General features: G+C 54.0%; 1 protein-coding gene across 1 annotated transcript; it reads right to left on the reverse strand.

Annotated features, from left to right (window-relative positions):
* Positions 1-218: 218 nt before the first annotated feature.
* Positions 219-27237, reverse strand: P2RX3 (purinergic receptor P2X 3). Its single transcript, XM_081798081.1, has 12 exons — positions 25248-27237; positions 18211-18346; positions 17729-17800; positions 17428-17491; positions 16649-16742; positions 16272-16349; positions 15397-15538; positions 14817-14953; positions 2515-2608; positions 2155-2220; positions 1419-1496; positions 219-1024 (listed from the first exon to the last, which is right to left on the reverse strand). Exons 1-12 carry the CDS (start codon positions 25364-25366, stop codon positions 911-913), a joined length of 1194 nt encoding a protein of 397 aa, XP_081654207.1. The 5' UTR covers positions 25367-27237; the 3' UTR covers positions 219-910.
* Positions 27238-27250: the final 13 nt, after the last annotated feature.

Genomic DNA, 27250 nt, shown 5'->3' on the forward strand with positions numbered 1-27250 from the left:
ACCTGCTCACAGGGCATCGGGCTTCACTGCAGCCTGTTCACCAGCATCGTAAAAGAGCACGGCCCGCTAAGAAAAGGGCCTGGGTCTGGGAATCACGCCCACCCTAGGGGTGGCCTAATTCCACTGCTGGAGTGGGGGGCCCAGAGAGAGAGCAGAATGGCCCTTCCCTGGTTGGGGACAGAGCTAAGTCATGCCTCCTCTTTACTTCTGAATTGGGGATCCACCCAAGTCAGAGAGAGAGACCTGCATCACTATCTAACTGGTCTCCCCTAAAATGGGGCCTGAGTTCCTGTTGAAAGCCCGGTGCTTACTCTTTATTCAGCAGAACCTAATCCTGGTCCCTGTGGCGAAGGCTGAAGCTGCAGGGGCAGATGCCCCCTGGGAGTTCACTCTTCTCTTGTGGGCGTGGGTGATGGAGTTAGATCTGGGTTCAAATCGCAGCCCTCTTGCTTCTTGGCTGTGTGGCCTTGGGCAAACGACTCAGTCTCTCTGAGCCGCAGTTTATCTTCAAAACAGGGAAACTATTACCTACCTCATCGGATTATTCTAAGGGTTAAATGAGATAATGTGTGTGATGCTGCCTGGCACTCGGTAGTGCCTTGTGACCACTTGTTACTACTATTACGCTCTCTACTCTTCAGAAGGGAGAAAACTCAGGTGCTGCTGCCCTGGGGCTCCTGGGAAGCTGACAGGGGCAAGGCAAGGGGTGAAGGGGAGATGGAGGTCTTAGCAGGGGGAACTACCTGTCTGCCAGGGCACTGGGAGGCCCAGACACCTGGGTCCGGCGTGGCTTCGTGGGGTGAGCAGCGGAAATGAAAGCCCCGCCCCTTTCCATCCTCCCTCACCCGGGTGGGATGCCCTATCGGGAGGCCTGGAGCCCAAGGGTGAGCCTGGGGCCCTGGAAGAGGCCTTAGTGGCCGATGGAGTAGGCCCCCGAATCCGTGGACTGCTTCTCCTCGGTGGTCTGGTCGCTGGGGCACACTGGGTGGGCCGAGGCAGTGACCTTCAGCGTTGTCTCGTCCACCTGCAAGCAGAAGGGCAGGCATTATCATCCTCTGAGCGTCATTGTGCTCATTATCAGGGAGCTCCAGCAAGTCTGTGTGACCCCAGCAGTCCTTCCATGAACCTCATGGGCCAACAGAAACCCGAGCTAACCCACAGCTGTCCCGCCCCAGAAATGGAGAGGGGACAGTGAGTGGATGGGGGTGTTGGCAGTGATGAGCCACAGAGCCCCCACAGAGCCCATTCTTGGCCGAATCTCTCTCTTCTGGACCCCCAATTTGCACTGAGGTCCCATGAACTCCCCTTAAGAAGCCCCGAAAAGGGGGAGCCACTGAGAGCCCCCTGGGGTCTAGTGTCCCTCCCTGCCCTATCCCTTTACGTCTCGTGCCCCACCCCAACCCTCCCCTCCAGCTCACCTCCTCAAACTTTTTGGCTTTGTACTGGTCGGCCCCCTTGAGGAAGTTGAGCAGGATGATGTCACAGAGGACAGTCCCCTGGAGGAGAAGAGGCAGAGCAGGCTCAGTGTGGCAGGAAGCAGCAGGCTCAGGTGGCTGTGGAGTGGCCCTGGCAGTGGGCAGGACCGCCCTCAGGCAGACAGCAGGCCAGGGGTTGGGGTGAGTCCTCCAAAGACACCTGACTGATGTTTCCACTTGGAAAAACATCCAGGGGCTTTGCAGAATGTCTTCATCACCCACCTCTCCAGCTCTTGGCAGTGACCGCAGACCAAAATACAGAGAGAGGACTTAGTGGGAGAAGCAGAGGGTGAGGGGGTAAAAGTCCCTGGGAGCAGGGCTCTGTTCCTTTGGCCTGTGGAACCCTGGAGTCTCCTCCCTCACTTTCATGGTGGGGAGCAGGAACTTTATACCAGGTGGAGCCTCCTGCAAATGGGGAGGCTGCTGTGGGAGGGCTTTGCAGAATGTCTTCATCACCCACCTCTCCAATGAGCTCTCCGTGACTAGAGACGTTCACTCAAGGACTGACCCAGCAGGGAGGCAGTGAGGGAGACTGAGGCACCTGGCCAGAGGTCAGGCTTTCCATTCTAGGCAGAGGCAGGGCTTACCTGGGCCACTCCCCGTTCCCCCCCCCCCTCGCCCCCAGCTGGGGCCCCACCTTGATTGGTCTCCTGTCTGAGCCTGGAGGGGCTGAACTCACCACTCCCACAGACGTGAAGGCTGCCACAGAGCTGATGATGGTGGGGATGATGTTGAACTTGCCAGCCTGCAAGCAGAAAGACCAAGGCAGGTGGGCAGAGGGTCCAGCACGAGGTCCTGAGGCTTGAGGCTGAATGTGGACTCCCAGCCCGAGAGACCGTGGAGTGGAGGGTTCTTGGTAGACCAGGAGGCCCCAGCCCTTGACCGCAGCGGTGAAGAGACTAGAGATGTGACTCACTAAGGCTCTCAGAGCTGGTCAGTGGCAGGAACTTGCCCCCCGGGAGGAGGCTCTTGAGGGCCCAAGACTGGTCTGGGTTTCCTCCCCTGTCCTCCCCCTGATCTGCCCGGCCCAAGGACTCACGTTCCCATACACCAGCACGTCAAAGCGGATGCCAAAAGCCTTCAGGAGTGTGCGGTACTCACTGCCATTCTCCATCTTGTAGTACTTGGCAAACCTGGAAGCCAGACGTGGAAGGTGGGTCCCACCGTGGGCTCCTACCTGAAGCTTCAAGGTCCTCTAGAGCCTACAACACTCACTTACTGAGCAACTCTTACTGATGGTTTGCTGGACACCTGCCACAGTCCTCCCTGTGCGGTTAGCTGACCCTCTGTGCAGACATCATCCTGGGGGCTTGTGACCAAGGCAGATCCCCAGCCCCATCCTGAACCTGTGGAACCCGCATCTCTGTGGGTAGGGCCCAGGACTCTGCCTTTTAAGTAATTTCCCTAGATGATTCTGATGTGTGCAAAAGTCTGAGTCTTGCTGGACTCCAAGCTTCTTCGGTTTTATTTGTCTGGGTTTTATTTTATTTTATTTTATTTATTTATTTATTTTATTTGTTCGGTTTTATTTTATCAGCAAAGTGTAATTTCTTGGGGCTACCATGGACCCGCAGGGGTGACAGGATCCCAGGAGCATGCGAGGGTTAAGTGAGATGATGCGGAAAAGGGGCTCAGAAGGCTCCGTAACTCTGTGGGGTTGCCATGGATCTTATTTGGTGCCGGCTGTCTCCCCTTCAGTGTTTCCGATGATCCCCAGATCCCCAGGCCTCTCCCACAGAGATGGGAGTCTGGGGAGCTCCTTCCCGGAAGGTGTCCAAGTGTTCTGTGACTGTGACGCCCCTCCCAGGGCTATTTGCATTTGAGCGCGCACGGCAGGGGCAGGGCAATGCTCAGCCCAAGGGCACAGATAGCAGAGGGGAAGAGTCATCGAAACTCATACAGTCAGCCATTGTCTGCTCCGGCTGTGTGAATGCTGGAGGCAGGCAGAAACGAGTCTAAATCCTGGCTCCGCCCCTTGCTGGCAGTGGGGCCTTCTATGTGACTCAGAACAGCTTCACGGCGCACGTCTCTGACCTGGGGGTGCTCATGCCCTCCCCCCCCCCCCCGCCGCCACGGGTCTGTTGGTGAGAGGGGTAAACACTGAGACCCACCCTTTGAGATGGGCCCTGTCGAGATCCCGGGGTTGGGCCTTCTGCCTGTCCCTCCGCACCGGTTCTCTGCCCGCCCTTCTCCGCAGGGCCTGGGACCCTGGTCTGCAGACCCTGCCTCCACCAAGCTCCCTGCCCTCTGGCTCCCGGTGGGCTCAGCAGTGGGAGGCATCCAGGGGCCATCAGAGGGCGGGAATGGAAGAAGAGTTTAACTGGGTCAGGAAAGAGTCCGGGCTGCACGTTTTCATGCCTGCCCGTCCCTGGGCATGGCTGGAGCCTGTGTGCTCACGTGGTGCACCTGCCACCCCAGGCTGAAAAGCTAAGGCCAAAAGCTCGTCAGTGAGGGAAAGGTTCCCCGGGGAGCCTGACCTCGGAAGGTGTGTCCCGTGGCCTTTGCAGCCAAAGGGGGAGGCAGGGGAGGCAGGATGATCTTGAGACTGAGACCCAGAGTAAAAATGGGAGTGGCCCCAGGAAGAAGACTGAAAGAAACCCAACTACCTATGCCAAAGAAGCAAAGACCTGGAGGACAAGGAGAGAGGGGAGGGGCTGGACTAGCTTTAAAGATGTGGTAAGTTATGGTCTGGGTGGCGGCGGCAGAGGGTTTCACAGACCAAGGCAGAATGGAGTGGGCTGGGCTGCACCAGGAGGGGGACCCATTTTACAGATGGGGAGACAGAGAAGAAGGTAACTTGCCCGAGCCGGGATTCCAGTCTGCTCTTAACCGTGAACCTGCTGTCTCTGGGCTCCAGGTGGCCAGTAAGGAGCCAGATCTCAAAGCCCTTCTGTATTCTGTGTTCTGTTCGCATCATTGGAGAACTCAGGTTCCCTGTCTGGGAGATGTGGTACCTGATGTCCTCGGGGACCGGGAAGGGGCGGGGAGGGGGGTCACAGATGTTTGGGGCAGGGCAGAGGCCAGGACTGTGCTCCTGAAGTCTGCATTCCGGCCCGAGGCTGCAGCCACGAAAAACGTTCTCACCTCGCCTCGGAGAACAAAAAGTCAGCATCCTGGGCACTGCGTTCAAAGCGAAAGCTGGCTAAATTTATCTCGGGAAGGAATGTGAAGGAACAGGGAGAAAAACCAAAGCGGACTTGGTTTTTCTCCAGCACCTGCCTTCCAAGAGGCAATAAGTATGATAAGATCATTATCTCACCAACCACCCACCCTCGGAAGAGGGTTGGCAGGGACTGGTTCTCTTCCTGGGAGGGAGGGAGGAGGCAGAATGGCGCCCGGGGAGGGAGGGCCCTGGCTGCAGGAGGGAAGGTCCTGGGAGTCCTGACTACTGCGTTCAAGGGTGGCCCGTGAGGGTCACGGAATCCGGCCCAACCCTGTGGCACTGGGGTTTGGGTTATCTTTTCTCTTGGCACACGGCTGGACTATGCTGCCCAACCCCTTGCAGTGAGCTAGGTGGGGCCCTTGCCTAGTAATGTGAATGGAAGTGAGGTCTGGCACCTGTGGGCTGAGGTGTGTCAGAGCCATGTGCCTTGTTCACCCCCCACCCCCGTCCTCATGGCCACTTGCTCAGGAGCTAGGGGTGAACTCAGGCCCTGGGGGAGCCTGATTCAATAGGTGACAGGAGCCCCTGAGCCAAGGGGGTTGTTTGTTACAGCAGCTAGCGATATTTACCCTGTTACAAGCACCCCTGATTTTCTAGCTGAGGGAACCTGGGGTTCAGGGAGAAGTTCTCTACCAAAGGATGACGAGTGAGTTAAAATTGGGGAGTTTTTCAAAATTAGCCCGCAAGAGGGCAATTCCCAATGATGACACATTCCTAGGCTTATTCCATCTAAGAGTCTTGGAGGTCTGGGTGTGGTTCTGTTATCTTTAATTAGCTTTTCCACCCTGCACCAGTGAAGCCTCTCTGAGCTTTCTGCCTCAACTGAGTGGTGAGAATAGAAAGAGCCATGGGGAGGATGGATGAAATAATGTTAACATACAAGAAGTCCCTAAAGCTTGTCCCTTTTCTTTCTTTTCCTAGGATCACGATAAATGAAAGAATATCTACGTTCCCCTGGGCCACTACAGTCTCCTGCATCCTAGAGAGAATCCCATCAGCGGTAAGAAGAGCCAGCACACACCGAGTGCTTACTATGTGCCCAGCACTGCGCCACGTGCTTTACACTTTCTTTTAAGACCCAGCCCCATGGAATTGAGTTCTATTGTCCTTCCCATTCTACAGATGAGGAACCAGGATCACACAGATTAAGCAATTTGTCTAAGGTCCCCAAACCCAGCAGTTAGTAACCGAACCTGGGATTCAGACTCAGGCAGTTCCAGTGCCAGAGTTCACACTCTGGGCCAGTATTCTTTCTAGACTGTTCTTTTTTGTTGCCTGATTTCTATTAGGTCGCCGCTGATTTCTTTCAGTTCTCCAGCTGGGGGCCCTCTTGCATTGGTAAGGCAGGTCTCGACACCCAGCGTCATCGGCTGGGAGTAGAACAGAAGAGCCATGGAGTGTGGGAAGAAGGATTCCCTAGCCTCCTCCACTGAAAAGGAGATGGACGGAGCGACACCCTGGCCATCTCTGATTTCTCCCAAATCCCCTGATTCCTACCTCTCCAGCTTTGGTTTTCTTGGCTGGGAAATGCAGTCGGCGAGAACAACACCAATACCCTCCCGGGCCAGCACCTTCCTGACCTGTTGGAAGAAGCCCCTCCGTGCCATGCAGTTCAAGTGCCAGCCACACCACTCCACCCACTTTCTTGTTTCCTGAACACATCCCACAGACGCAGACTTCTTGCCTGTGCCCATGCTGTTCCTCTCTCCTCCCCTTCCCACCTTGCAAACTCCTATTCAGCCATCAGGGCCCAGCAGGTATTTAGAGCACATCTACCCTATGCCAGGCACTGTGCTAGGCCCCGCTGACACCTTGGCAACAAGCTCTGCTCTCATCAGAGGGAGAGAAATATGAATAACTACACACTCCCATAAATAGCTAAAATCTGACGTAAGGGCTGGAGAAGAGAGAGCACCATTTGAAGAGCACATTTAGTAAAGACAATCTGACCTAGGCTGCGAGTCAAGGAAGGCTTCGTGTAAAGTGACGTTAGAGCTGAGGCCTGAGGGATGGAGGGTTGACAGGTGCGAAGGCCAGAGGTGGGGGCCGCTTTCCCGGCTGCGGAAGCCACGAGCCCTCTCCTGAGAAAGGACATAGTGTCTCTGAAGAAGCTGCAGGAGCTTGGTGGGCTGGAGACTGGGACAGGCGGAAACGGCTGGGTCCACGTGGTCCTGCCACTGCCCACATCTCTTCCCAGTTCCACATTCAGGGACTTCACACACAGCTTGAAATTGACAAGAGGGGTATATTTACACCAGGGAAATTGGCGACCACCATGAATCAGGTGTTTCCTTTGTCTGTTTCCTTTTTCTCCAGAGCCCGTTTATCAGTGTGCGGGGAAGCTGTCAAATCCCCTTGGCGGCAGCTGCTGGAGGAGGAGCTTTGGAATGAGACAGTCCTGGGCTTGAACCGTGGCTCCAGATTAGTTTACATAAGCCGAGGGAAAGTCCTTCGCTTCCCAGAGCCTCCGTCTCCCCAGCTGTGAAATGGGGGTACTAGCAAGAGCAGCAGGCTTGCGCCGGAGGATTCCGTGAGCTGCTGGCTGTGAGGCTTCGAGCTTTCGGTGCGTGCCGCCTGGTGCTCATCGGGCTGGAGAGAAGCCTGGCGGGTGGCTATAAAAGTTCCTGGGCCTGCCAGGGGCACAGCTGGGATCTGAACTCCAATGCCCACGCCCGCTGCTCCCCTGAGAGACGAGCCAGAAAGGGGACTTCAGGGCGGCCTCGGTGAGCAGGGACGTATGAAGCTGGTGCCTCCTGAGGAGAGGACGCATGGCCCGGACGGTGGGGATGCACCGAGGAGAGAAGGGCGCCTGCCGCCTGCAGCCGCTGAGCCCAGGAGGGGCAGGGACCCCCCGGGGTCGAGGGTCGCAGGGCAGGCCCAGAGCTTCTCTGATAGGGCCAGCTGTGGGCAGCGGTGGAAGGAGGGCGGAGAGCCCCTGGCATGCCCACCACTCTCCACTGCTGACCTCCACGGGCCGCCTGCCTGCCTCCCTTCCTCTCTGGTTAACGCGGGGCTTTGGGGAACGGGGACACTGGAGGGGCCAGAGGGCAGGCAGACGGCCGGTATATGGCCCACTCCTTCCCTGCATGGCTGGGGCTCTCTCCGTGGTTGTGCTGCTCTATATGACTGTCGCTCGTGTCAGGGACCCCAGCTCTCGGCTGGGCTCCCGTTCCTCCCTGGGGCTGGGGCCTGGCGGTGGGAATGGCTTTCCACGCTGTTAGGCTCTGAGTGTCTCCGCTCCCACGCTGCGTGAGTTTCTTCACAAACGCCGGCTGAGAGGGCTTTCCCATGAGGACCCTCCCGGGGATACCTGTGCTGTGACTGGACAGGACAAGCCCAACGCGGCACCGAATCCAACAAGCTGAGGCCTGACAGGGCTGAGACACTTGTGTGTGTGTGTGTGTGTGTGTGTGTGTACACGTGATCCCTCGTGCCACGGGCAGCAGCAGATAAAGAATGAGTAAGTACAAACATCAGTTACCATAATAAATCATTTGTCAGATGTGCTTCAGCAGGGCAGCGTGGAAGCTACGTTCCAGTGTGACAGGTCTATAAATAATAGTGCACGCTTCAGCGGCCCGTTTCCAAAGCCTTCCCCAGACACCCACATGCACTCCTTCAGACTTTCAGAGCTTGAAGGGACCCGAGCACCTTGAAACAGCCCATTTCACAGAGGAGGAAACTGAGGCCCATGGAGGGGCCGAGACTTGCTGAAAATCACACTGAGCGTTCGTGGTGAGGCCTCAACCACAGCCTGTGGGCCTCCTGACGTGCAGCCTGGGCTCTCTCTGCTTCACCTTTGCTTCATCTTAAGATGAATAATTAATTATTTTTGGCTTGCTCCAGCACAAAATATTTTTCGTATAAATATTTTGTTACTTGGGTGCAGGTTTCTCATTTCCACGTGATCATAGGAACTGGTCTCGTTCGTGTTTGTGCCTGCCAGAATCTGGCATTGGAGGAGATCTCCAGAGCCCTCCCCTCGTTAGCTGCAGGAGGTGTGCTGCGGCTGCCTGGACCCCCCACAGAGAGAGGATACTGGGAGCAGCCCAATTGCAGCCTTGGGAGGCTCCGGCCTGCAGGAACGCTTCTCCACGCCGGGCTGACATTTGCCGTAGTCGGCAGTCCATAAACATCTGTTGAATGGAGAAGGGTTTGATCACAATGTACGAATCCCTTGGAAGCTCTGAGACATCTGTTTAGCAACGATCCCATAGAGTGATGGAAATTCTTTCCTAAAGCAGGGACACGTAACTGTTACAGGAAAAATAGCAACAAACTCGCGGGATCCAGGTTGGACTTGTGAGGGAAAACTTGGGCCTGGGATTTGAGTGTCTGAGTGAAGGAAGTGGTGTTCTCTGTGAAGCTTTTGCCTGGTGAGAAGTGATTTTGCCAGCTGAAATATACTTTTACAGTTGATTTTATACTGACAGGAAAATATCTCCTGGCAGACTCATTGCGTGGGGGCGGGGCAACGTCCTTGGAGCAGGCTGGGACTCCTTCCCTTAGAGAAGACCCCGAGCCATGTTTACTTATGAATATTCTGGGAACCTAATCAGCTTCAGGGGCCGATTTAAGCAGTGGTTGGTTGTTGACCTTTTTAAACAGATTTCTGTTAGTTCATCTTGAATGAGGCAGGAAAAGATCAATGGACATGGAGCTGGAAGAGGTACCTGACAGCCAGGTGGCTAGCTGTTTGTTCCTGGGAGTAGCCTTTTTGGCCTCAGTTTCCTTATCTGTAAAGTGGGGGGTAACTATACTGGTCCTATAGGATACTCGTGGTCACCAGCAGAGGTTCCAGAGGCTGCTGGAATTTGAAATCCAGGCCAGCACTATTTGCTGTGCGGCCCTGGGCAGATAACGAAACCTCTGAGTGTTAGGTTTCCAGCTATAAAATTCTCTCTTCAGAGTTGACAAGATAATCCACAAAGAGCACCTGCTAAGTCCCTGGCTCACTGGTAAGCGCTCGATGAGGGTTAGCCGCTGTTTTCTGCCAATAAAGTTGGTTGCTGTGAGGACAGGCTAGACATTAAAATTATAGAAGGCTGTATAAATTCAGGATCTCTCTAATGGTCTCTCCTTCCACTTGAACCTAAACAAAGGGGAAAATGGATCATGGCGAAGGCAAGCAAAATACACTCCCGTCAGCCGGGCCTTCAGGCGTCTCTGTGGAGATGATGGAAAATGGCTGCTTTTTAAACACATATTCTATGGCTTTTGGAAGGAGAAAAATCCAGATTGCAGAAAGAATGATCAAAGCCAAGGGCGCACTTTCGATTCCGTCTCTGTCAATTGGCCTAAGATCTTGCTGATCTGCACGTTTCTGCATGGGAAGCAGAGCAGGCGCCAAATTTCCGAGCTCCAGGAAAGCTGTTGTGGGTACATTTCCAACACGAAACCATCACTAGAAACACCTCCGGCATGAGGAACATCTAGCAGCTGAACAAGTGTTTTCTGTCCCAGACACCAAGACAGAAAATCCAAAACTGCCTTGCCTTTTCATAGCAAAGCTGCCTCGGGAGCGCTCAGAGGAGAAATACGAATCCGACGTCGCAAGACGCGCCGTTTTTGCTTCTGTCCCATCGTTCCCGCCTTCACTGCTGGGCCTGTCTCTCCCGCTCGCTTCTTTGTTGCAAACGCTCTGACGATGTGACGGTGGAAGGTGTGCTAGAAGCAGCAGCCTACAGATGGACCCGGTCCCCGGGTTTGAGTCCCGACGTCCCTCTTACTTAAGCTGTATAATCTTGGGCAAGTCTCGGTCTTTTTGAGCCTACTATGGGGGTGTGGGCGTGAGCTGTGAATCCTGTCAAAATAGGCGCGAAAAGGCTTTGCAAACTTAACCCTAGGGGCTCTCAATCTGAGGTCTGGGGATGGGCTTTTAAAGATCTTCAGAGTCCCGGAATTTTATGCCTCATAAATGCAGAGAAAAAGCGCTAGAGGGAAGCCCGCCAAACTATCCAAGATGTTAACTTCCTATAAGGGGAGAAAGGCTGGAGGAAGGAAAGGGAGTCTCCACATCATCACGCCCATGTATCAGGATCGCTTGGATTTATTACTCTGAGGATGTATTTATATCGTTTTTTGTAGAAATAAGATATATATATATACATATATTTTTTACAAAGAAAATGCATGCAGAACTGCTCATGTGTATGAATATGTGCACTTACTGGGCATTTGGTCCATGAGTTCATCCGGGGGATATAAGGGTTAGAGACCTCCAAGAGTGCATAAAGGAAACCCCTGGTCCGCGCTCCTGCCTTCCCCACCCTGCCCTGGGCTGCCTCCCCTGGCGGCTCCTGTCCCCACAGCGGTATCTCCGGGTCCCACCAACTGCTTCCTGCCCTCGCCCCTTCAGACCAATGTCCCGTTGCTGGTCCCAGGCCCTGCGCTATCCTTCGTGGTTTCCCTACACCCTGCCCACACCTTTGAAACAGTCCCTTTATTAAACTCTCCTCACATCACCCAGTCTGCGTGTGCTGTTTCCTGCTGGGACCCTGACTGCTACGGTATTTTCAGTCGGTCTTTGTACCATCTCTGCCCACATACTCACATGCACTCGCATACATTCACACACATGCTCACACACACACGCACACACACACACACACAGGCCCCGCTCAGGCACACTCACCCACAGATTCATGCTCATCCCCTAACAAACACACCCGCTCACTCAAAGACACAGTACTCACATCCCCCAGCACCTTGGGGGGTGTAGCTCCCTGGTTAAAATCCTGTGCCGGTGAACTGAGGGTCCCCCCGCGATGCGAGAACTCGGCCCTTGTCTATACCCCCCTGCTGCTGGGGTCCCTGGTGACTCTTGCCAGTTCTTACTTTTTAGAAATGCTGTCCTTTGCCCACTACTAATCTGGATGGACCCACCAATGCCACATCTCAATGTACTTGGAAAGAGGCTTCATAAAAGTACCAAATTAAAGTGGCTTCTGGAGAGGTCAGCCATACAGAATAGATATAGGAGTGAAAACAAAATCTTTCCACCAAGTTTCAGGTAGGGACAGATGGCAACTTCAGGAGATCACATAAATAAAGATTAATTTAGGTGGACGGCACCAGGTAATTTGGATGGAAGTTGAAGGGAGACACATTCTGGCTCAATACAAGGTCACCTTTCCAATAATTGGAGCTGTCAATGAAGGACAGGCCATTTTGTGAAGCAGACCCATGTTTGGGGCCATGTCACAGCAAGACTGATGTAGCTAGAGCCGGGACAAATGACCTCGAAGGCTCCTTAGGATGTCTCTGTAACCTTGGGCAAGTCACTTCCCCTCTGAAATTTCTGCTTCCTCATCGGTGAAATGGCCACCTCAGCCTAGGGGTATCCCAGGGGTCCTCGGTGGCTACAAATTCTCTAAATCTCTGATCTTACAGGCAAAGAGCTGCAAGAAGCGGCGTGTGGGGGGGGCATTTGGAAAGGAGCTGTAGAAGTAATTAGTGATGGAAATGAGAATCTCTAGCTGCCTCTTGCCTGAGTGTGCAGATTAAAACAAGGCTGACTCTTGGCTGAATGTTTGCATTTCCTCCAGAGCAAATGGCAACAGTAGGACATTTAAAAAAACTCTGGCCTCTGTTAGAGAAGGAGTAGCAGACAAATTTGTTTGGGACACAAAAGGCCAGACCCTGAATTGTGCCTCCAGCAGCCGCTAGTCCTTTAGCCTCTGTGGACCTCAGGTTCTTCGTTTTTAAGTGACGGAAGTATCAGCCACATGGGCATGTTTTTTTGAGGATTCACAAATATGAATGTCCCCAGCCTTCCTGGCTGCATGGAAATCACCCAAGAAAATGTGTTTGCGTCCAGGCTCCCACGCCTACTGGCTGTGTGACCTGGGGAAACTCGCTTCATTCCGCCAAGTCTTTGTTTTCTCATCTGTGAAGTGGGGGATTGTGGCATCTACTTCACAGAGCGGGTAAGGAACAACGGGCCAAAGCACATGAAACACTCGGCACCCACAGTGGTGAGTATGGTGCCCACAGATCAGAAGGTTTGTGGGATCCGAAGGACTACCATTATCAGAAACAAGAGTGCCGAACCTGGCTGTGATCTTTATTCTCTGTGGCCTCTCCAACGTGGGCGCTTAGCTCAGCCTTGGGGGTCCATGTGGTGCCAGTAGCTTGAAGGCAATACGAGGTGGTGGGTGGGCACCCAGGGGAGGGAACTGAGGGGGCTTGGGCGGAGCCCTTTGCTCGTCATGGCTGCCAGATGCCCCCCCATGCCATCGCTCTGGAAATTCTTTTAAACTACAGGGGGGTTGGGCGCCTGGGTGGCTCAGTTGATTAAGCGACTGCCTTCAGCTCAGGTCATGATCCTGGAGTCCCGGGATCAAGTCCCACATCGGGCTCCCTGCTCGGCAGGGAGTCTGCTTCTCCCTCTGACCCTCCTCCCTCTCATGCTCTCTGTCTCTCATTCTCTCGCTCTCAAATAAAAAAAAAAATAAATAAATAAACTACAGGGGGGTCAAAATGAGCAGCTTTGTCCCTTCCTACTCTGGTCTGGGGGTCTTTGGTGAGGGGGTCAGTTATCTGGGTCCACACCTCTCATAGGTCCCTGGGGGTTAGGCTCAGGGATCCTCGGATCTGTCTGCCCAAATACAACCTAAGCTGATTTGGGACCAGGTCCACCTCACATTCTGCTGTGTGGGGTGGGGGTGAGGGGGGCCCGGGAAGGGGAGTCGGGGTGGAGGGGCAGCTGAAGCACAATGCACTGGAGATCGAGAACTCCACACCATTGCTTCTTTAGATCAAAGAGCTTGTTCTAAAACTGTGGCACCCACCGTAGGGGTCTTCATCAGAGTTCACATTCTTCATAAGCTCTCCTGCCAGGTAAGTTATTTGGGAAATTGAAGAATTCCCACTGGCCACAGGGAAGTTATGAAGATGAAAACTTTGCATTTTAGATCCTGAGAACGTTATTAATATGTTGCTATTTTAAGCCACCATACAAATATCCTTTGTATTGATTTCTGTGTGATGTACCCACTGAATAAATATGCCAATTTCTGCCAGGGAGCCGAACAGTATTTTTAACCTACTTTAAAATATGTGTTGTTTCCTATGGTTTTTTAAAGTTTGGAGTTGATTATGAAAGCACTTTCAATTTTAAAAAATTCTTCTCTCCAGAGAATATACATATATATTTTAAACTATTAAATATAAAGTGTAATGGGACGTAGTTTCAGATGTAGTTTTAAAACTACAAATAAAGGTAAGAAAAAGGTGAAATGATTATTGTTTTGCTTATGTCTGCCATTATATTGGAAAACACCACCACCACAAAGAAAGTTTGAGTAACAATTCTTTGGATAGATAACTGAAGTATATTCTTATGTGTACTTTTTTTTTTCTGATCACTGCCTGTTTAGCCAATGTTTCCTGTTTAGTGTATAGCACTGTTGTATGTAACCAGGGCCCCATCAGAAACTTTCGGGTCTTCAAAAATTAGGGGCAAAACAAAACAGAGAGCTGAAGCTTTTCACACCTTGGCCAATAGGATCCTCAAGATAATGGTACTATGGCCATTTCATAGACCGGGAAATTAGGATGGGAGAAGACCAAGGGCTTGCTCAGTTTCAGCTGGTTCCAGATAGTTAACCCCAGGTTCTTCTTTTTCCTTTTCTTCAAGATGGGGCTGATGGGAGGGGGCATCAGGGAGAGATTCCTTATGGCTCAAGGCCATTGGGGATATAAACTAGATGATATTTAGAGACTGGTTTGAGCTCTTGGTTGGAATAGCAAGGGATCACTGATGATCATTGTGGTTGTTGTTCGTGACTCAGATGAAACTTCCTGGTTATGAACAGAAAGACAAACTTCCCATCTTGTAAACTGGCTTTGTGGATCGAGAAACCTTAGAAAATGCAGGCCCCGGAGAAGGGCTGCCTGGGCGTCCCTTAGGCTCAGGACAGCTCCAGAGCCAGAGCTAAGAAGGGCTCAGAATCACAGCACACGCATTCTGGGAGACCTTGGTCTCGTGCTCGCACCGCTGACATGGCCTGTCCATCTCCTGGGGACGGCGACAGTTAGCCCTTCCTGGCTTTGAGCCAACACCTGATGGGGGTGCATGGGGTCTTTTCTTCCCGACATGCATGGCTGCTGGAGGTGTGACTCTTTAGAACAGCCCCTGCTTCCTCCTCCCGAGGTCCCAGGAGACCGGGGATTACCTGAAGTTGTAGCCTGGGGAGACGCTGCTCTTCTCCGAGACGCTGTCGAGCCGGGTGAAGGAGTATTTGGGGATGCACTGGTCCCAGGCCCTGTCCAGGTCACACACCCAGCCGATCTTAATGCCTAGGACTCCACCCTGTGCAAAGGGGCCACATATGAGGAGGAAGGGCTGTCTCCGCCGCCTGCCAGGGTGGGGGCTGGGGGTCGTGACACACAGACACGTGATTCTTCCTATTGGCACACGTCGCTTAGTAAACAAAGTACTGCAGTCAGGGGCATGGACCTTTGGGTCTCTAGATCCTGCTTTTGTCTTGCGTCTCTTAGCAGCAACCCAGGATCCACTTTCCCGTTGTATGGGCTTTTTCAGAGCTCTAAGGTCAAGTGTGAAGGCGGGAATGGGAGACCGAGGCTTGGCGGGAAGGGTGAGGGAGGCACGGCCCCTCAGGACAGGGGAGGGAGCCCGTTGCAGGCCTGGCGTGCTTCCACTAGGTGGCGCTGCTGCCTCGCCGCTGCTCCGCCTTCCCGGTATTTCCACCCTCCGCCTGCCAATGGGCCCCGGGTGTTTCGTTAGGTCCTCACCGTGCTGGCCAGCTTGGCAAAATCCTGCCCTGCAAACTTGACCACATCCCCCACCCGCAAGATGGGGCAGAAGGGGGCCTTGTCAGGGTGGAAGCGGCACGTCTTCATGTCGGCGGCTGTCAGGTTGGGAAGGAGGTTTCCCCTGCGGAGGAGGAGAGGAGAGAAGCAAGGCCCAGGGCTGGTGTGAAGACAGGCATGCACAAACGTCTCCGGCCTTCTCCAGCCCAGGCAGGAGGATCCGGGACCTGATGTCTTGGATACTCGCGGGCTCCGTCTCCTCCGTTCCTGCATCTTCCCTGCAACTCCTATCCCCCTCTCTCTCTATCAGGGTTGAGTGTGTTCGTGTCCAATATCCCCCAGCTCCCAGGCTGGGGGTCCCAGGGGGCAGGAGTCAGGCCTGAGTTCTCTCAGCACCTCCGTGGTGCCTGGCATTGTGCTTTGTACATGCCTGATGCCCACTGAGGACCTGCCGAGTGAAGGAGTCAATGAACTCCTAACTAACTAGTCAAAAAGTAGTTGACTTGGGCTTGACGTGGGAGGAAAGAAGTGGGATGGGCCCCTTGGGCCCTGACCTTTGGAGGTATCTGGATTCCAGGCTCAGGCTGAACTTGTCCCTCATCTGCCTCAAGCAGAACTCCCATCTGGGTTCCGAGCCCTAAGGCGGGAGGCTGGCAAAGAGATTGGCTCCAGAGCCCACCTAATGCTTGCTGGTCAAGGCCAGCTGGGAGATTGGGGCTAGGAGTCCCAGGGAGATGGGCAGAGGGTGAGAAAGTGTGGAGAACCATGTGGACAGGATTCTCCACCCCCCTGAAAATGAGCTGACAGGGTGGGGTGGGTGCCCTGCTTTCTGCTTTAGGGAGGGAGCTGGGACTCACTTCTCAAAGTTGAAGAGGGGGAAACGGATGCTGTTCTTGATGAAAATAGTAAAGTTCTCGGCTTCCATCATGACAGGCCTGTGGGTGAGAACAAGGGGGCCTTAGCTTCTTGGGAAGAGGAAGAGGAAACACGGGGCTTTTGCCCCAGGGACCACTTTTCTCGGGGGACGTTTCCCACGGGGCACCTGGTCATGGCCTTTCTGGGGCTCTAGGGACAGAGGGAGGGGGGTGGCAGGTGAGGCGGGGGAAAGGTGCCATCCTGAGGCCACTTCCCCCCCAGAAGTGGATACTACTAGGGGAACCCAGGAGACCCTCTGCAGGCTCGGAGATGCAGAGCTCCCCCTATTGGCAAAGGAGAGCTGGGGCGGGGTCCTCACATTTCCACTGTGTCCACCTCGGTGGGGCACCAGCCCTGGATCTCACAGGTCCGGAGCACAGAGCTGTAGTTCACGCAGCGGCCGGTGAGGATCCCTGCCAGGGGGAGCCACACATGCTGGGTGCCTGCCTGGCACCCCCACCCCACCTCTCATCAGGGACCACCCCCCCATTCAGGGACCCCACAGGGGAGGGGACGAACAGGCAGGGCAGGGGAGGTGGAGCCGGGGTACAGGAGTCCTGCCAAGCTCTCGCCCTCGGCTCCTCCTGAGCCCTAGATCAAGCTAAGGGGAGGTGAAAGCCTTCCTCTGACACGTTCTGGGCCCAGCCACCCTGAGGGCCCTGTTCTCTTTGTTCCCAGGGCACACCGGGCTCTTCCTTGCCTCTGAGTCTTTGCTGTAGCTGTTCCTTCTGCCTAGAATGTTCTTTTAAACCCCTTCTATCCTGCCAACTCCTTCCCATCTTTCAGGGCCCATCTAAAATGTCCCTGCCTCTAGGAAGCCATGGGGGGCCCCCTACCTGGAACGGATCCCTCTCCCTTCCACAGCGCCCACTGCCCCCCCTTGACAGCACTTGCTGCCTCATGCAGGCCTGCTCCCTGGGCTTCAAGCTCCTCCGGGGGTGGCCCCCACCGGGTCTGACACCAGCCAGCATCTTAAGTGCTGGCAGAATGGCGAGGAACAGGCCAATTCCCATTCTCTCCGCCATGGGGGCTGTGCTGTCTTCCAGGGTCCCAAGAACACCCTGGGGTTGTAAGGGGGTGGGGAAGGGCTGCACTCACCCCCACCCGGGAAGCGCTGAGGCCCGCACTGGCTGTCTGATACACAGCGGTACTTCTCCTCGCTCTGTGGGGAGACACGTCTGCAGGTGGGTGTAGGACCCTGCGCTGGGCCTGGATGAGCCCTTTGGCTCCCAATGCTTCCCCCTAACCAGGGGCCTTGGGAAGGCGGAGGTCTTGAGACATAGCTCCAAGGCTGGAGCTCGACCTCTGCATATACCCACGCCCCTCCCTGCCACCGCTCCCCACCCCCCAACGTTTTCTTCCTTGACCTGCTTCATACAACCTCCCTCCCTCCCCTCACCTCTGGGCAGAATCCTTGCATCTGGTTTTCAGTGACTATCATCTTGGTGATGATGACAAAGACAGAGGTGCCCTTGGCAGGAGAAGGGAGAGAAAAAAAAATGCACCAGTACCAATCCCCATTCTACAGGTGGGGAAACTAAGGTGTGGGCTAAGAGTTCTGGCCAAGGTCACAGGGCTAATAAAGGGCAGAGGTGGGCCCAAGTCAAGTCCAACCACCCACCTAGCTTCTCTTGCTCCCTCCGTGTGTTGTGTTGATCACAGGATGAGTGTGGCAGATGTCCTACTGTCCTGATGCCTAGTGCTGCACTCTGGAGGGCACCCCCACCCCCCTCCCTGGCACCTCCCAACCGCTGGAGAGGGGTTTCTCTGATCACTAATGCCACACACGCTGGTTTGGGGATCAGATCTCATTGGCACCCTCCTTGCCTTGCCCCAGCATCTGGGCATCTATACGTGGCCCTGGGGTAGGGGAAACCATACCTGGGGTGGGGTCACATAATCAGACACGTCCATGACTCTGTTGGCATAGCGTCCAAAGCCCTTCACCTTGGTGACGACCGAGGACTCAATGGCTGTGTCCCGCACCTGGTAAGCCTTCTCGTGCAAGAAAACCCACCTGGGCAGGAGAGCAGGGATGGAGAGCAAGAGAGGAGGGTCTAGGCCCATCAGAGAGAGGCCGGGAGAAGTTTCCTTCCCCAACACTAGACTGCATGGAGTGTCCGGTCAGGGGAAGGCCTGTGCTGGAGGGGAGGGACCTCGCCCTGGGTTGGCTTAGAGTGGTTTTTTCCCATCTTTCCCATTTCCCGCTTCAGGACCATTTGTAGACTTTTCCCCCTAACCGCCCCCCCATCATGAAATTTTAAAAGTATAGATATTAACTTATGTGCTGTATGTATATTTGTGTTTTACACATAAGAGTGAGATTTTTTTTTAATCCCTCAAGAACAAATTTTCACCCCCTTGAGGGTGACATCGCCCCTTTGCCAGTGCGAAGTCATTCCTGCTGACCAGGAGACCACCTCTTTGACAGGCAACTGGAAAAAGGAGGGGCAAAGCATCCTAAGCCTCTGACCCTGAGCATCCCAGGCTTTGCTCATGGGTGTATCCTAAGTGCCGGCACATAGTAGGTGTTCAGTAAACAAGTCAGTGAAGACATTTGGGAGCTGGGTGCTTGGAGGAGTCTCCATCTGTGCAGGCGCCAGATGAGAAGGGCAGAGGAGGAAGGTTGGGGCAGCAGCTGAGCCTTTCCCTGGCAGGTAGGAGTTGGATTAAGCAGGGAGAGGCCGCAAATCTTATTCCTTGGATTGTGCTGCCACCCAGTGGACATTTACCTGTACTGCCTTCTTCCCGCGGCCAGGATCAGGGAGGGCCCCCTTCTCCTTCCACCCGGACGTCCCTCCCCGGACTCTGGCAGCTTTCCCCAGCAGCAAGAAGAGGCTGCAGGCAACTCTTCTCTCTGCAGTTCTGTGAGCCGCCCGCCTTTCTCATCACAGCCCTCAAGGCTCGACCCACTCTCCGCCTCGATAGCAGGCTTCCAGCCTGAGGCCCGCCCTATCTGTGCCCCACAGCACACTGGCAGGCAGATGCTGTCACTGTCCCCATGGCACGGATGAAAAAAGGTCATCAAATGCATTTGGAAAATGCCGCACACACTCTTATTTTTGGAGAAACGCTGGTGACATCTTGTAGAACGGGGAGTGCGCTTTTGGAAATGCTGGATTAGGGTCATTTTCTGCCGGCTAACCAGGGAGGCACAAGGTTGAGGATGAGCGGGAGGAAGGGACTGGAGACGGTGTAGTGCAGAGAACACAAAGCTGGGGGTGCGCTAGGCTGGGAAGCTGACCTGACGACTTTATAAGGCGGGAGTTGGGACTTCAAGCCTGGGAGCTTTCCAACCCCAGAAAGTTGTCCAAGAGTGGACTGCTGTGGGAGGTGGTGAGTTCCACATGCCTGGGAAGACTTAAGGAGATGCGTTCAGGTGGGGGGTGGCTGGATTGGATGACCTCTGGGGTCCCCATGGAGGGGAACAGCTCCCGGGGCATGCTGGGGGGTCATAGTCACCTGTGGGATGGGCACCTGCCCGTCAGGTTTGTGCTCACACAGGCTGACATTTGCAAGAGACTCTTTGCTCAGTTTTCAGGGAGGGGGCTGGGAGTTATCCCCATCGTGGGGCTTCCCTCACGCGCTTGAATTCCGAATGTGAATGCTCTCTCGAGTGGGACGGGAAGGGTGGAGCGCTGGTGGACGGCTCCTAATCTGTCCCCGGTTTTATTGTTGCTGCTGGATAGCAGGCGGTGTCCTGAGGAAGGCACCGTTAGGAGGGGTCACAGGTTTGTAGAAGGCTCTTACGAACACCTGGCCTGTGTGGACGTTTGTGGTGCTATGTGCTTTCCTTTCTTAGCACCTCTCTCTTTTTTTTTTTTTGGAAGGGGAGGGGTTTCATCAATTCTCATAAAGAAGTATGGGTCTCACAGAAATGTCATCCACCACCTTATGTCCAAATGAGTATTATCAGCTCATGGGTGCGGGCCCCGCGCAGTGGAGGGAGTGAGGCCGAGGGCCCAGATCTCCCTGCTCCCAACTGAGCGCACCTCTGTCCCAAGTAGAAGCCACAGTTGCAATATGCCCTCTAGAGCCTCAGTGTGCCCGGCCACGGAATGGACACATCTCTGAGTGGTGATCTAATGACATGGTTTCCTAAGGCCCCCTACCCTATTCTTAAAGTCCAGGAACATTTGCAGATGAGAAGAGGGGTTCAGATTATTATTATCTAACCAACACAGCCCGCTGAGTGCTCTATGTGGTAAGGGTGCATGGAGTCCTTACCACGACCCTGTGAGAACCCTTTATTGCTCTCCTTATGTTACAGATAAGGAAACAGAGGCACAGAGTGCTGTGCTAACTTGCCAAGCCGGTAGGTGGGTTCCAACCCGGGCAGACTGCTCAGAACCAACTTACACCCTGAACGGGATCCTGGTCCCGGTGCTGCTGGTCCTGCCGGTCACTAGGGGAACATCTGCAGCCTTGGGAAAGTCTCAGGGGGAAGGGCCCTAGGGCTTGGAAGAACAATTAACCTATCTCTCTCCTCACCTTTCTCCTCCTTCAAGGCTCCTTCTTGTGCCCAGTGGGTAGGAGAGGCCACATCAGAATTCTCTCTCTGAGTTAAATAATAAGCAGAAGAATTTCAGTGGCCCCTTGGGGCCCAAGGACGTCATCAGGGCAGCTCAAAATAAGGGGATGCTTCATTTCCAGAACAGAGGGGCTGAGTCTGTCTCTAGAGGCCAGGGCTGAGGAGATGGGGCAGGACTAAGCCTTCAATTCTTGGCATTTACTCTGCTGCTCTGACTTATTTTTTTTTCTCGTGTTCCTGGTTTATTATTTATAGAGTGGAAGGCGGGTGGCAGCTCCTTGGCAGGTGGGATGTACAGGAAGGAGGCTAGAGCAGGATCCCGGCACCCTTCTGTCCACCCCCAAGGAGTCAGGGAGGAGGCCGGGGAGTGGGTGTGGGGAGTGTGTGCTCTGTGCGCCAGGAGGAGAGGGGTCTCTGAGGAAGGTGTGAGCTGGATGGCGGGGAAGGGGGAGGTGTGTTGGGGGATCTAGGAAATGACAATTGTTGCCCTCTATTAGTGGGTCTCCCGTTTCAGGCAAGGCACTTGACGTGATAGTTCTCCTTGCTGTAACTCCCTGGGGTAGGCATTCCTAAACTCATTTCCCAGATACAAGGACTGAGACTTAGAGACGTAAGGTGACCTGTCCAAGCCCCACTCCTAGTTGGTGTCACAGTGAGCCTTCTAACAAGGGGGTTCTCATTCCACGGTCTCCCCATCATGGAGCTGCAGAGAGGGGTGGGGGAGACAAGAGTGACACTCTTCTCTGCATCTGTAAGGTGGGTTCCAACAGGTCTTCCACCATACTTGTCACCTAGTGTCCCACAGGAAGACTCAGGGGGGATGCCTCAGGGTGCTATCCTAGGCTGAAATGATGGGGTGGTGGGTCAAGAAGGTGGAATTCCAGGCCCTTCTCTTTAAACTAAAACAGCTCCCCTGTTTAACCACTTTATGTATTGAGCTTCTTCATGAGATTCAAAGTGAGGCTTGGGGCACCTGGGTGGCTCAGTTGGTTGGGCACCCGACTCTAGATTTTGGCTCAAGTCATGATCTCAGGGTCGTGGGATCGAGCCCCACATCAGGCTCCATGCTCAGTGTAGAGACTGCTTGTCCCTCTCCCTCTGCTGCTCCCCCTGCTCTCTCTCTCCCTCTCACTCTCAAATAAATAAGTAAATAAATAAATAAGATCTTTTAAAAAAAGATTCAAAATGAGGCTGAATATTATGAACCAAATGGGACACCTGTGCAAATCGTGAGTCTGTGGATCAGGCTTTGCAGGGGGAGGAAGGGATGGGGAGAGCAGGGCTGTGAGGGGTCCAAGGCACCACCAGCCACCACAGGTCCTTCTGATGATGGAGCATCAGATGGCTGGGAGTGCCCCTCTTCTGGTTTGCAGGGAGGTAGCTTCCTTCCAGGAGGCTCTGCAAATTAGCTCAGGCTGTGGAACAGCCAGCACTTCTGGAAACTCAGTCCCCAGGGATCTCCTGTGTCTTCCACAGCCAGAGGATCCCCAAAAGAGATTGGCTCTTAGGAAGTCCCACCCCACAGAGGAGACTGGGGATTGCCGCCTGGGCCCTGGGAAAGCCATGTGAGAAACACCACTGGTGTCTCTATGCACCTGGGTGGGTAACGGACACCAGGGATGAAGTGGTGTCAACTCCAGACAAGCAGCTGAGGCTGGAGCAGGGGTGAGAGCACATGTGGAGACAATTAGCTGGCATGCTGCAGTAAATGCATAAGAGAAACAGTTGGCTCATGTTACATGTGTCCTAGTAAGATCGTGCATCTGGTCTACCTCGCAGGGATACTATGGAAGAGATTCAAGTGCTAGTTAGATGTTAATATTACAGTGTTAAAAATCCTTTCAAATTCTACTGAGTCTAGGCCACCATCATCTCTCTCAATATACTGCACTGCCCTCTCCAATCACTGCATCCACTCCTACCCACTCCAATCCCTTGGTGAATTAGCCAGAGTGATCTTCCCAGCTCAGATCTCATTGTCTCCCCCTGCCCCTGCCCCCAGACACACACACACACATACATAGAATTCCCATCCATTGCCCCTGTGTAAAAAACGAAAGCTCTGAGGGTGTCTGAGGTCTGGCTGGGTGTGATCCCACCCCCATCTTACAACCACCCTCACCTTTGCTCCCTCTGCTCTAGCCATAGAGACCTTCTTTTCTTCTCCTCATTTGCCTGGCTCTTTCCCTTCGCAGAGCTGGGTTTCTCTGCCTTGAGCCCTCTTTCTTCCCTTTTTTCTCCTGGATTGTTCTTACTCATCCTTCAGATCTTGGCTTGGGCATCACATCTCCAGAAAACCTTCTCTTAGCTCCCCGACCAGGTCAAATGCCTCCATACTAGCAGCTCTCCTAGCACTGTACACCTCTTATTCAAATCTTGAGCCGCAGTTGCAATTTTACATTTGTTTGTGGAGATTGTTTGATTAATGTGCATCTCTTGCATCGTAACCTCCATGAGGGTGAGGGCCCTGTCTGCTTTTGCCCATGTTCTATGCTTGGTGCACAATGCCTCGCATGAAGAAATGCTTGATAAATTCCTGCTAAATTAAAGACAATGGATTCATGAAGTCCTGATGGTGCCTGGGCTCATGTGCACAGAGATGGGGCTCAGGCCAGGGGGCTGGGCTACAGACTAGACAGATGTAACTGGAAGGAGCAGCTCCGTGGGGAGCTGTCAGGCTGGGAGATGGATGGGGTTGGATATCAAGACGCCAAAGAGCCTCTCATGCTTGTTTCTGCAGGCCGGGCTCCAGCACTGAGGATCAGAGCATCAGATCATATCACAATGAAGGAGAGACAGGGGCAGCGGGAGAGCAGAGCAGGCTGGTCCAGGAGCCGCTGTCTGCTCTCCATCAACCTCCCGCCTGGAGCCAACAGAGCCAGGGATGTGCTGAGGCAGTTTTTGGACTCACCTGGACCGCCATACCGTTTCGTGGGTATAAACAGTGAGAGCATCGCATGGACATGTGAACATGGAACATTTAAGAACCAACTTTGAGCCAGCCTCTGGAGGTGCAGACACGGAACATTTGCAAACACCATACCTCACAAAACCTCGAAGTTGGAAGTAAGCTTCGAGGCCATTTTCCTACCCCAAAGCTTGAATCCCTTCTCTGATATCCCTGAGAGGAGTACTGGAAGTACAGCCTTGCCTACAGCAGCCACAGAAATGAGTCCTACTGGCTCCCACAAAGCATGCAAAGGAAAAAAAAAATCCCTTAATCCACGCCTGCTCAATTTTCCACACACACGCTCACACACTATTCCGACCTTTCAGGCAAGGAGGCCCACGCACATGCGGCTCCAGCCCACACGCACACTGGATGTCTCTTTGACTTGAATTAACTCATGACAGTTGTCCGTGGCTTGTCGTTTCTCATACACAGAGCTATTGTCTCAGGCAACAGCATGAGACTAGAGACCCGCACACCAGGAAAGAAAACTCTAGAGGTTTCTGCCTGTCATTTCTGGTGCCCACCAGTGGGTGCAAATGACCACAAGAAGGACGGAACCATTGTCTGCTCCATGGCCCTTGGTGCATATGTGTGTGTGTGTTGGGGGGGTGGTGGATGCTTCTAAAGGTGGGAGCTGAGAGGGGGTGTTCGGATCACTGGCTCTTGATCAACTCCTGGGATGGGTTATATGGTACAAAGTCAGTAGCAGTAGAGAATTTATGCTTTCTGGCAAAGCAGTGTGTTTCCGGATTCACGAGGAGGGCCCCTGGATCGTGTGCAGAAAAGCCACCTTTCCCCTGAGCAACTCTTCCATTGAGTTATTTGTGCCCGTGTCTCTCCCCCTCCCCAAGGCACAGACACCCTGCTTTGTCCTACCCTCCAAGAACAAGGGCTTCTCCCCTTGCCCTGTTCTCTCACCGTCTCCTCAAGCCAGGAGGGGAATCCCTCCTTCCAAAGTGGTCCAGTTCTCTCCTTCCCACCCCACCATCGACCTGATCAACCCATCACTGTCTCCCTCATGTCAGTGCCGTCCCTTCCCCTTTCCTGTGCTCCCTCATCTTTGTGAGACCCCAAAGCACTGGCTGAGGAGAATGGGAAGATGTGAGGGTGGTCTGTTCTCTGGTGGGAGCAGGAAAGAAGGGAGAGGGGAGATGGTCACTTGGGACCTCTCCTGGTGGAGGGTGGCACCAGGGCAAGAACCCCACTCCTTGGGGTGTGTGCCTAGAAAGCACTCTCTGACTCCAGAGCATTTACTGGGGAAAAGAACTAATCTGGGGACCAGATCCCTGATGGGGGTGGCAGAGTCCAGTCCTTGGACTCCAGAGTAGAGACTGTTTCCTCCAAGAGAGGAGCAGGTCAGGCAGCTGGACAGCAACACTGAGGGGACACCAGGCAGCCCTCCCCTGCGATGACCCGAAGGGCCACAGGACTCACCCCACGAAGTAGGAGATGATCAAAAGCTGGACTGCCCGGTTGATGACCCCAATGGTCCAGCTCTTCACAACCACCGACTTGGTGGTCTCGTAGGTGAAGAAATCTGACACGCAGTTCATGCTGAGAGAGCATTCAGGGGCCACTCAGAAGGGACCCAGTGGTGGCCTCAGGGGGGAGAGGTCCTCAGGACAGGGAGAAAGAGATCAAAACCTGGAGGGGACAGCTTGGAGGGGCTTGAGGAATGGGGAGCCTGTTCCTTTGAGTCAGGCAACCCTAGCTCAGTGCCCAGGCTCCCTCTGCCCTTGACACTCTGGGCTGCTAAGAGTCCAAGGCCAGGGCGGGGGACCCCCTTTTTGTTCGTCTCCACCCCACTCCCCTGTGATGTCACGGCAGGGGTGGGGTCTCCAATCCCCGGCTCCTGATTGCCTGGGATGCAGCTGGCTAGGGCCCTCTGGGACTAATGTTTTATCTGCACTCTGTCTACCCTTTCTGTTCCGTTCTCTTGTACTGCATCTTCTTCCCTGCTCACCAGCTGCTTCATGCTCTCCTTAAAGCCCCTTGCAACGCCCCAGCCCCAGCCACCTAATAGCCTTCCCAGGACTGGGTGCCCCCTTCATTCGTGAATGCCTTCCCAAAGCCACTCAATTCAGCTACCGACCGCTCCCTTCCTGAGTTGCCTCCAATAGCATATGGGTCACGGGGAAGGGTCTCTTGAATATTTCTCTTGATCTCCTGGGGCGGGGGGGGGGGCGGGGGTGCATAATGGGTCATATAGTTCACGTCCCTAACTCAACTCAGCAGTGGCTGAAGCTCGACCTGCAGCACAGCATTATCCCATTGGGGCGATTTGTTTTATTTTGCTTTGTTGTACTGTTGAGTTTACTTATCTGAATCTTTTGTTTGATAACATGCTCCTGGAAGGCTGGGGCTGTTTCCATCTTGTTTACTAGTTTTCTCAAATCCTAGAACTCAGTGGGAGCTCAATCCGTATTTACTGAATCCAGCTGAATGTATGTTGCTAGACAGTGCTGAAATAGCCATTTCCCAGAGTTAAAGTCACGAGTTCAGGGAGCCACAGAGCATTCCTGCTGTCTCTTATCCCAGGACTGCGTTAGCAAGCTGGCGTAACTAAGATTGTCAGGGAAGTCTTCAATTTAAATATTCTGTCCTAGGGGCGCCTGGGTGGCTCTGTCAGTTAAGCATTTGCCTTTGGCTGGGGTCATGATCCCAGGGTCCTGGGATGGAGCCCTGCATAGGGCTCCCCGCTCTGTGGGAAGCCTGCTTCCCCCTCTGCCTCTGCTTGCAGGAGGCTCCCCCTGCTTGTGGTCTCTCTGTCAAATAAATAAATAAATAAAATCTTAAAAAAAAAATTCTGTCCTAGTGCCTTCATGCAGGACAGGTACCATCAATCGTTCTGGATGTAGAGGGGAACTAGAGGGGGGTAAGGAGATTTGGGGCCCTGGGCAAATCCTCTTTGGGCCTCGGCCTTCCCATCTGCAAAGGAAGGCTGGGGCGGACAAACTCGAACATCTCTCCTAGGCCTGGCCTCCCGGCGGCGGCAGGAGCGGCGCAGGGCTTCTGCCATCCCGCGCTGACGCGGTTTCGAGTCAGGGCCGGCTCTGAGGTGACCGACTCGCGCGCTCGAACTTGATGCCGCCCTTCGCGAGCCTCTTGCAGGCCTCCCCGACACCGCGGTTTCAGAAGTGAAGTTTTTGGGTGCGGACTGAGAACTCTTTTCAAACCACGTGACCGGGGAGAGCAGGACAGTCACCGTGACGCCGACACCCCGGGTGCGGGCGGGTCATTTCCCTCCGCAACTCGAAATGTTTGTCTCTTGCCTCACAGGCTCCTTTCTACTCCTCACAGAAGCCACTCCTGTGCAGGACGGACGGAAAGACACACACACGCGTCTGCGGGAAGTCTGACAAGAGAAAACTACAGAATTTCTCTCCAGAACCTAGTCCTCCACTGAAGAGGTGTAATTTTTAAAGGAGCCCTACACC

Source organism: Leptonychotes weddellii, chromosome 11 (genome assembly GCF_054177405.1).
Source record: "Leptonychotes weddellii isolate Sample4059 chromosome 11, ASM5417740v2, whole genome shotgun sequence".
NCBI classification, from domain to species: Eukaryota; Metazoa; Chordata; class Mammalia; order Carnivora; family Phocidae; genus Leptonychotes; species Leptonychotes weddellii.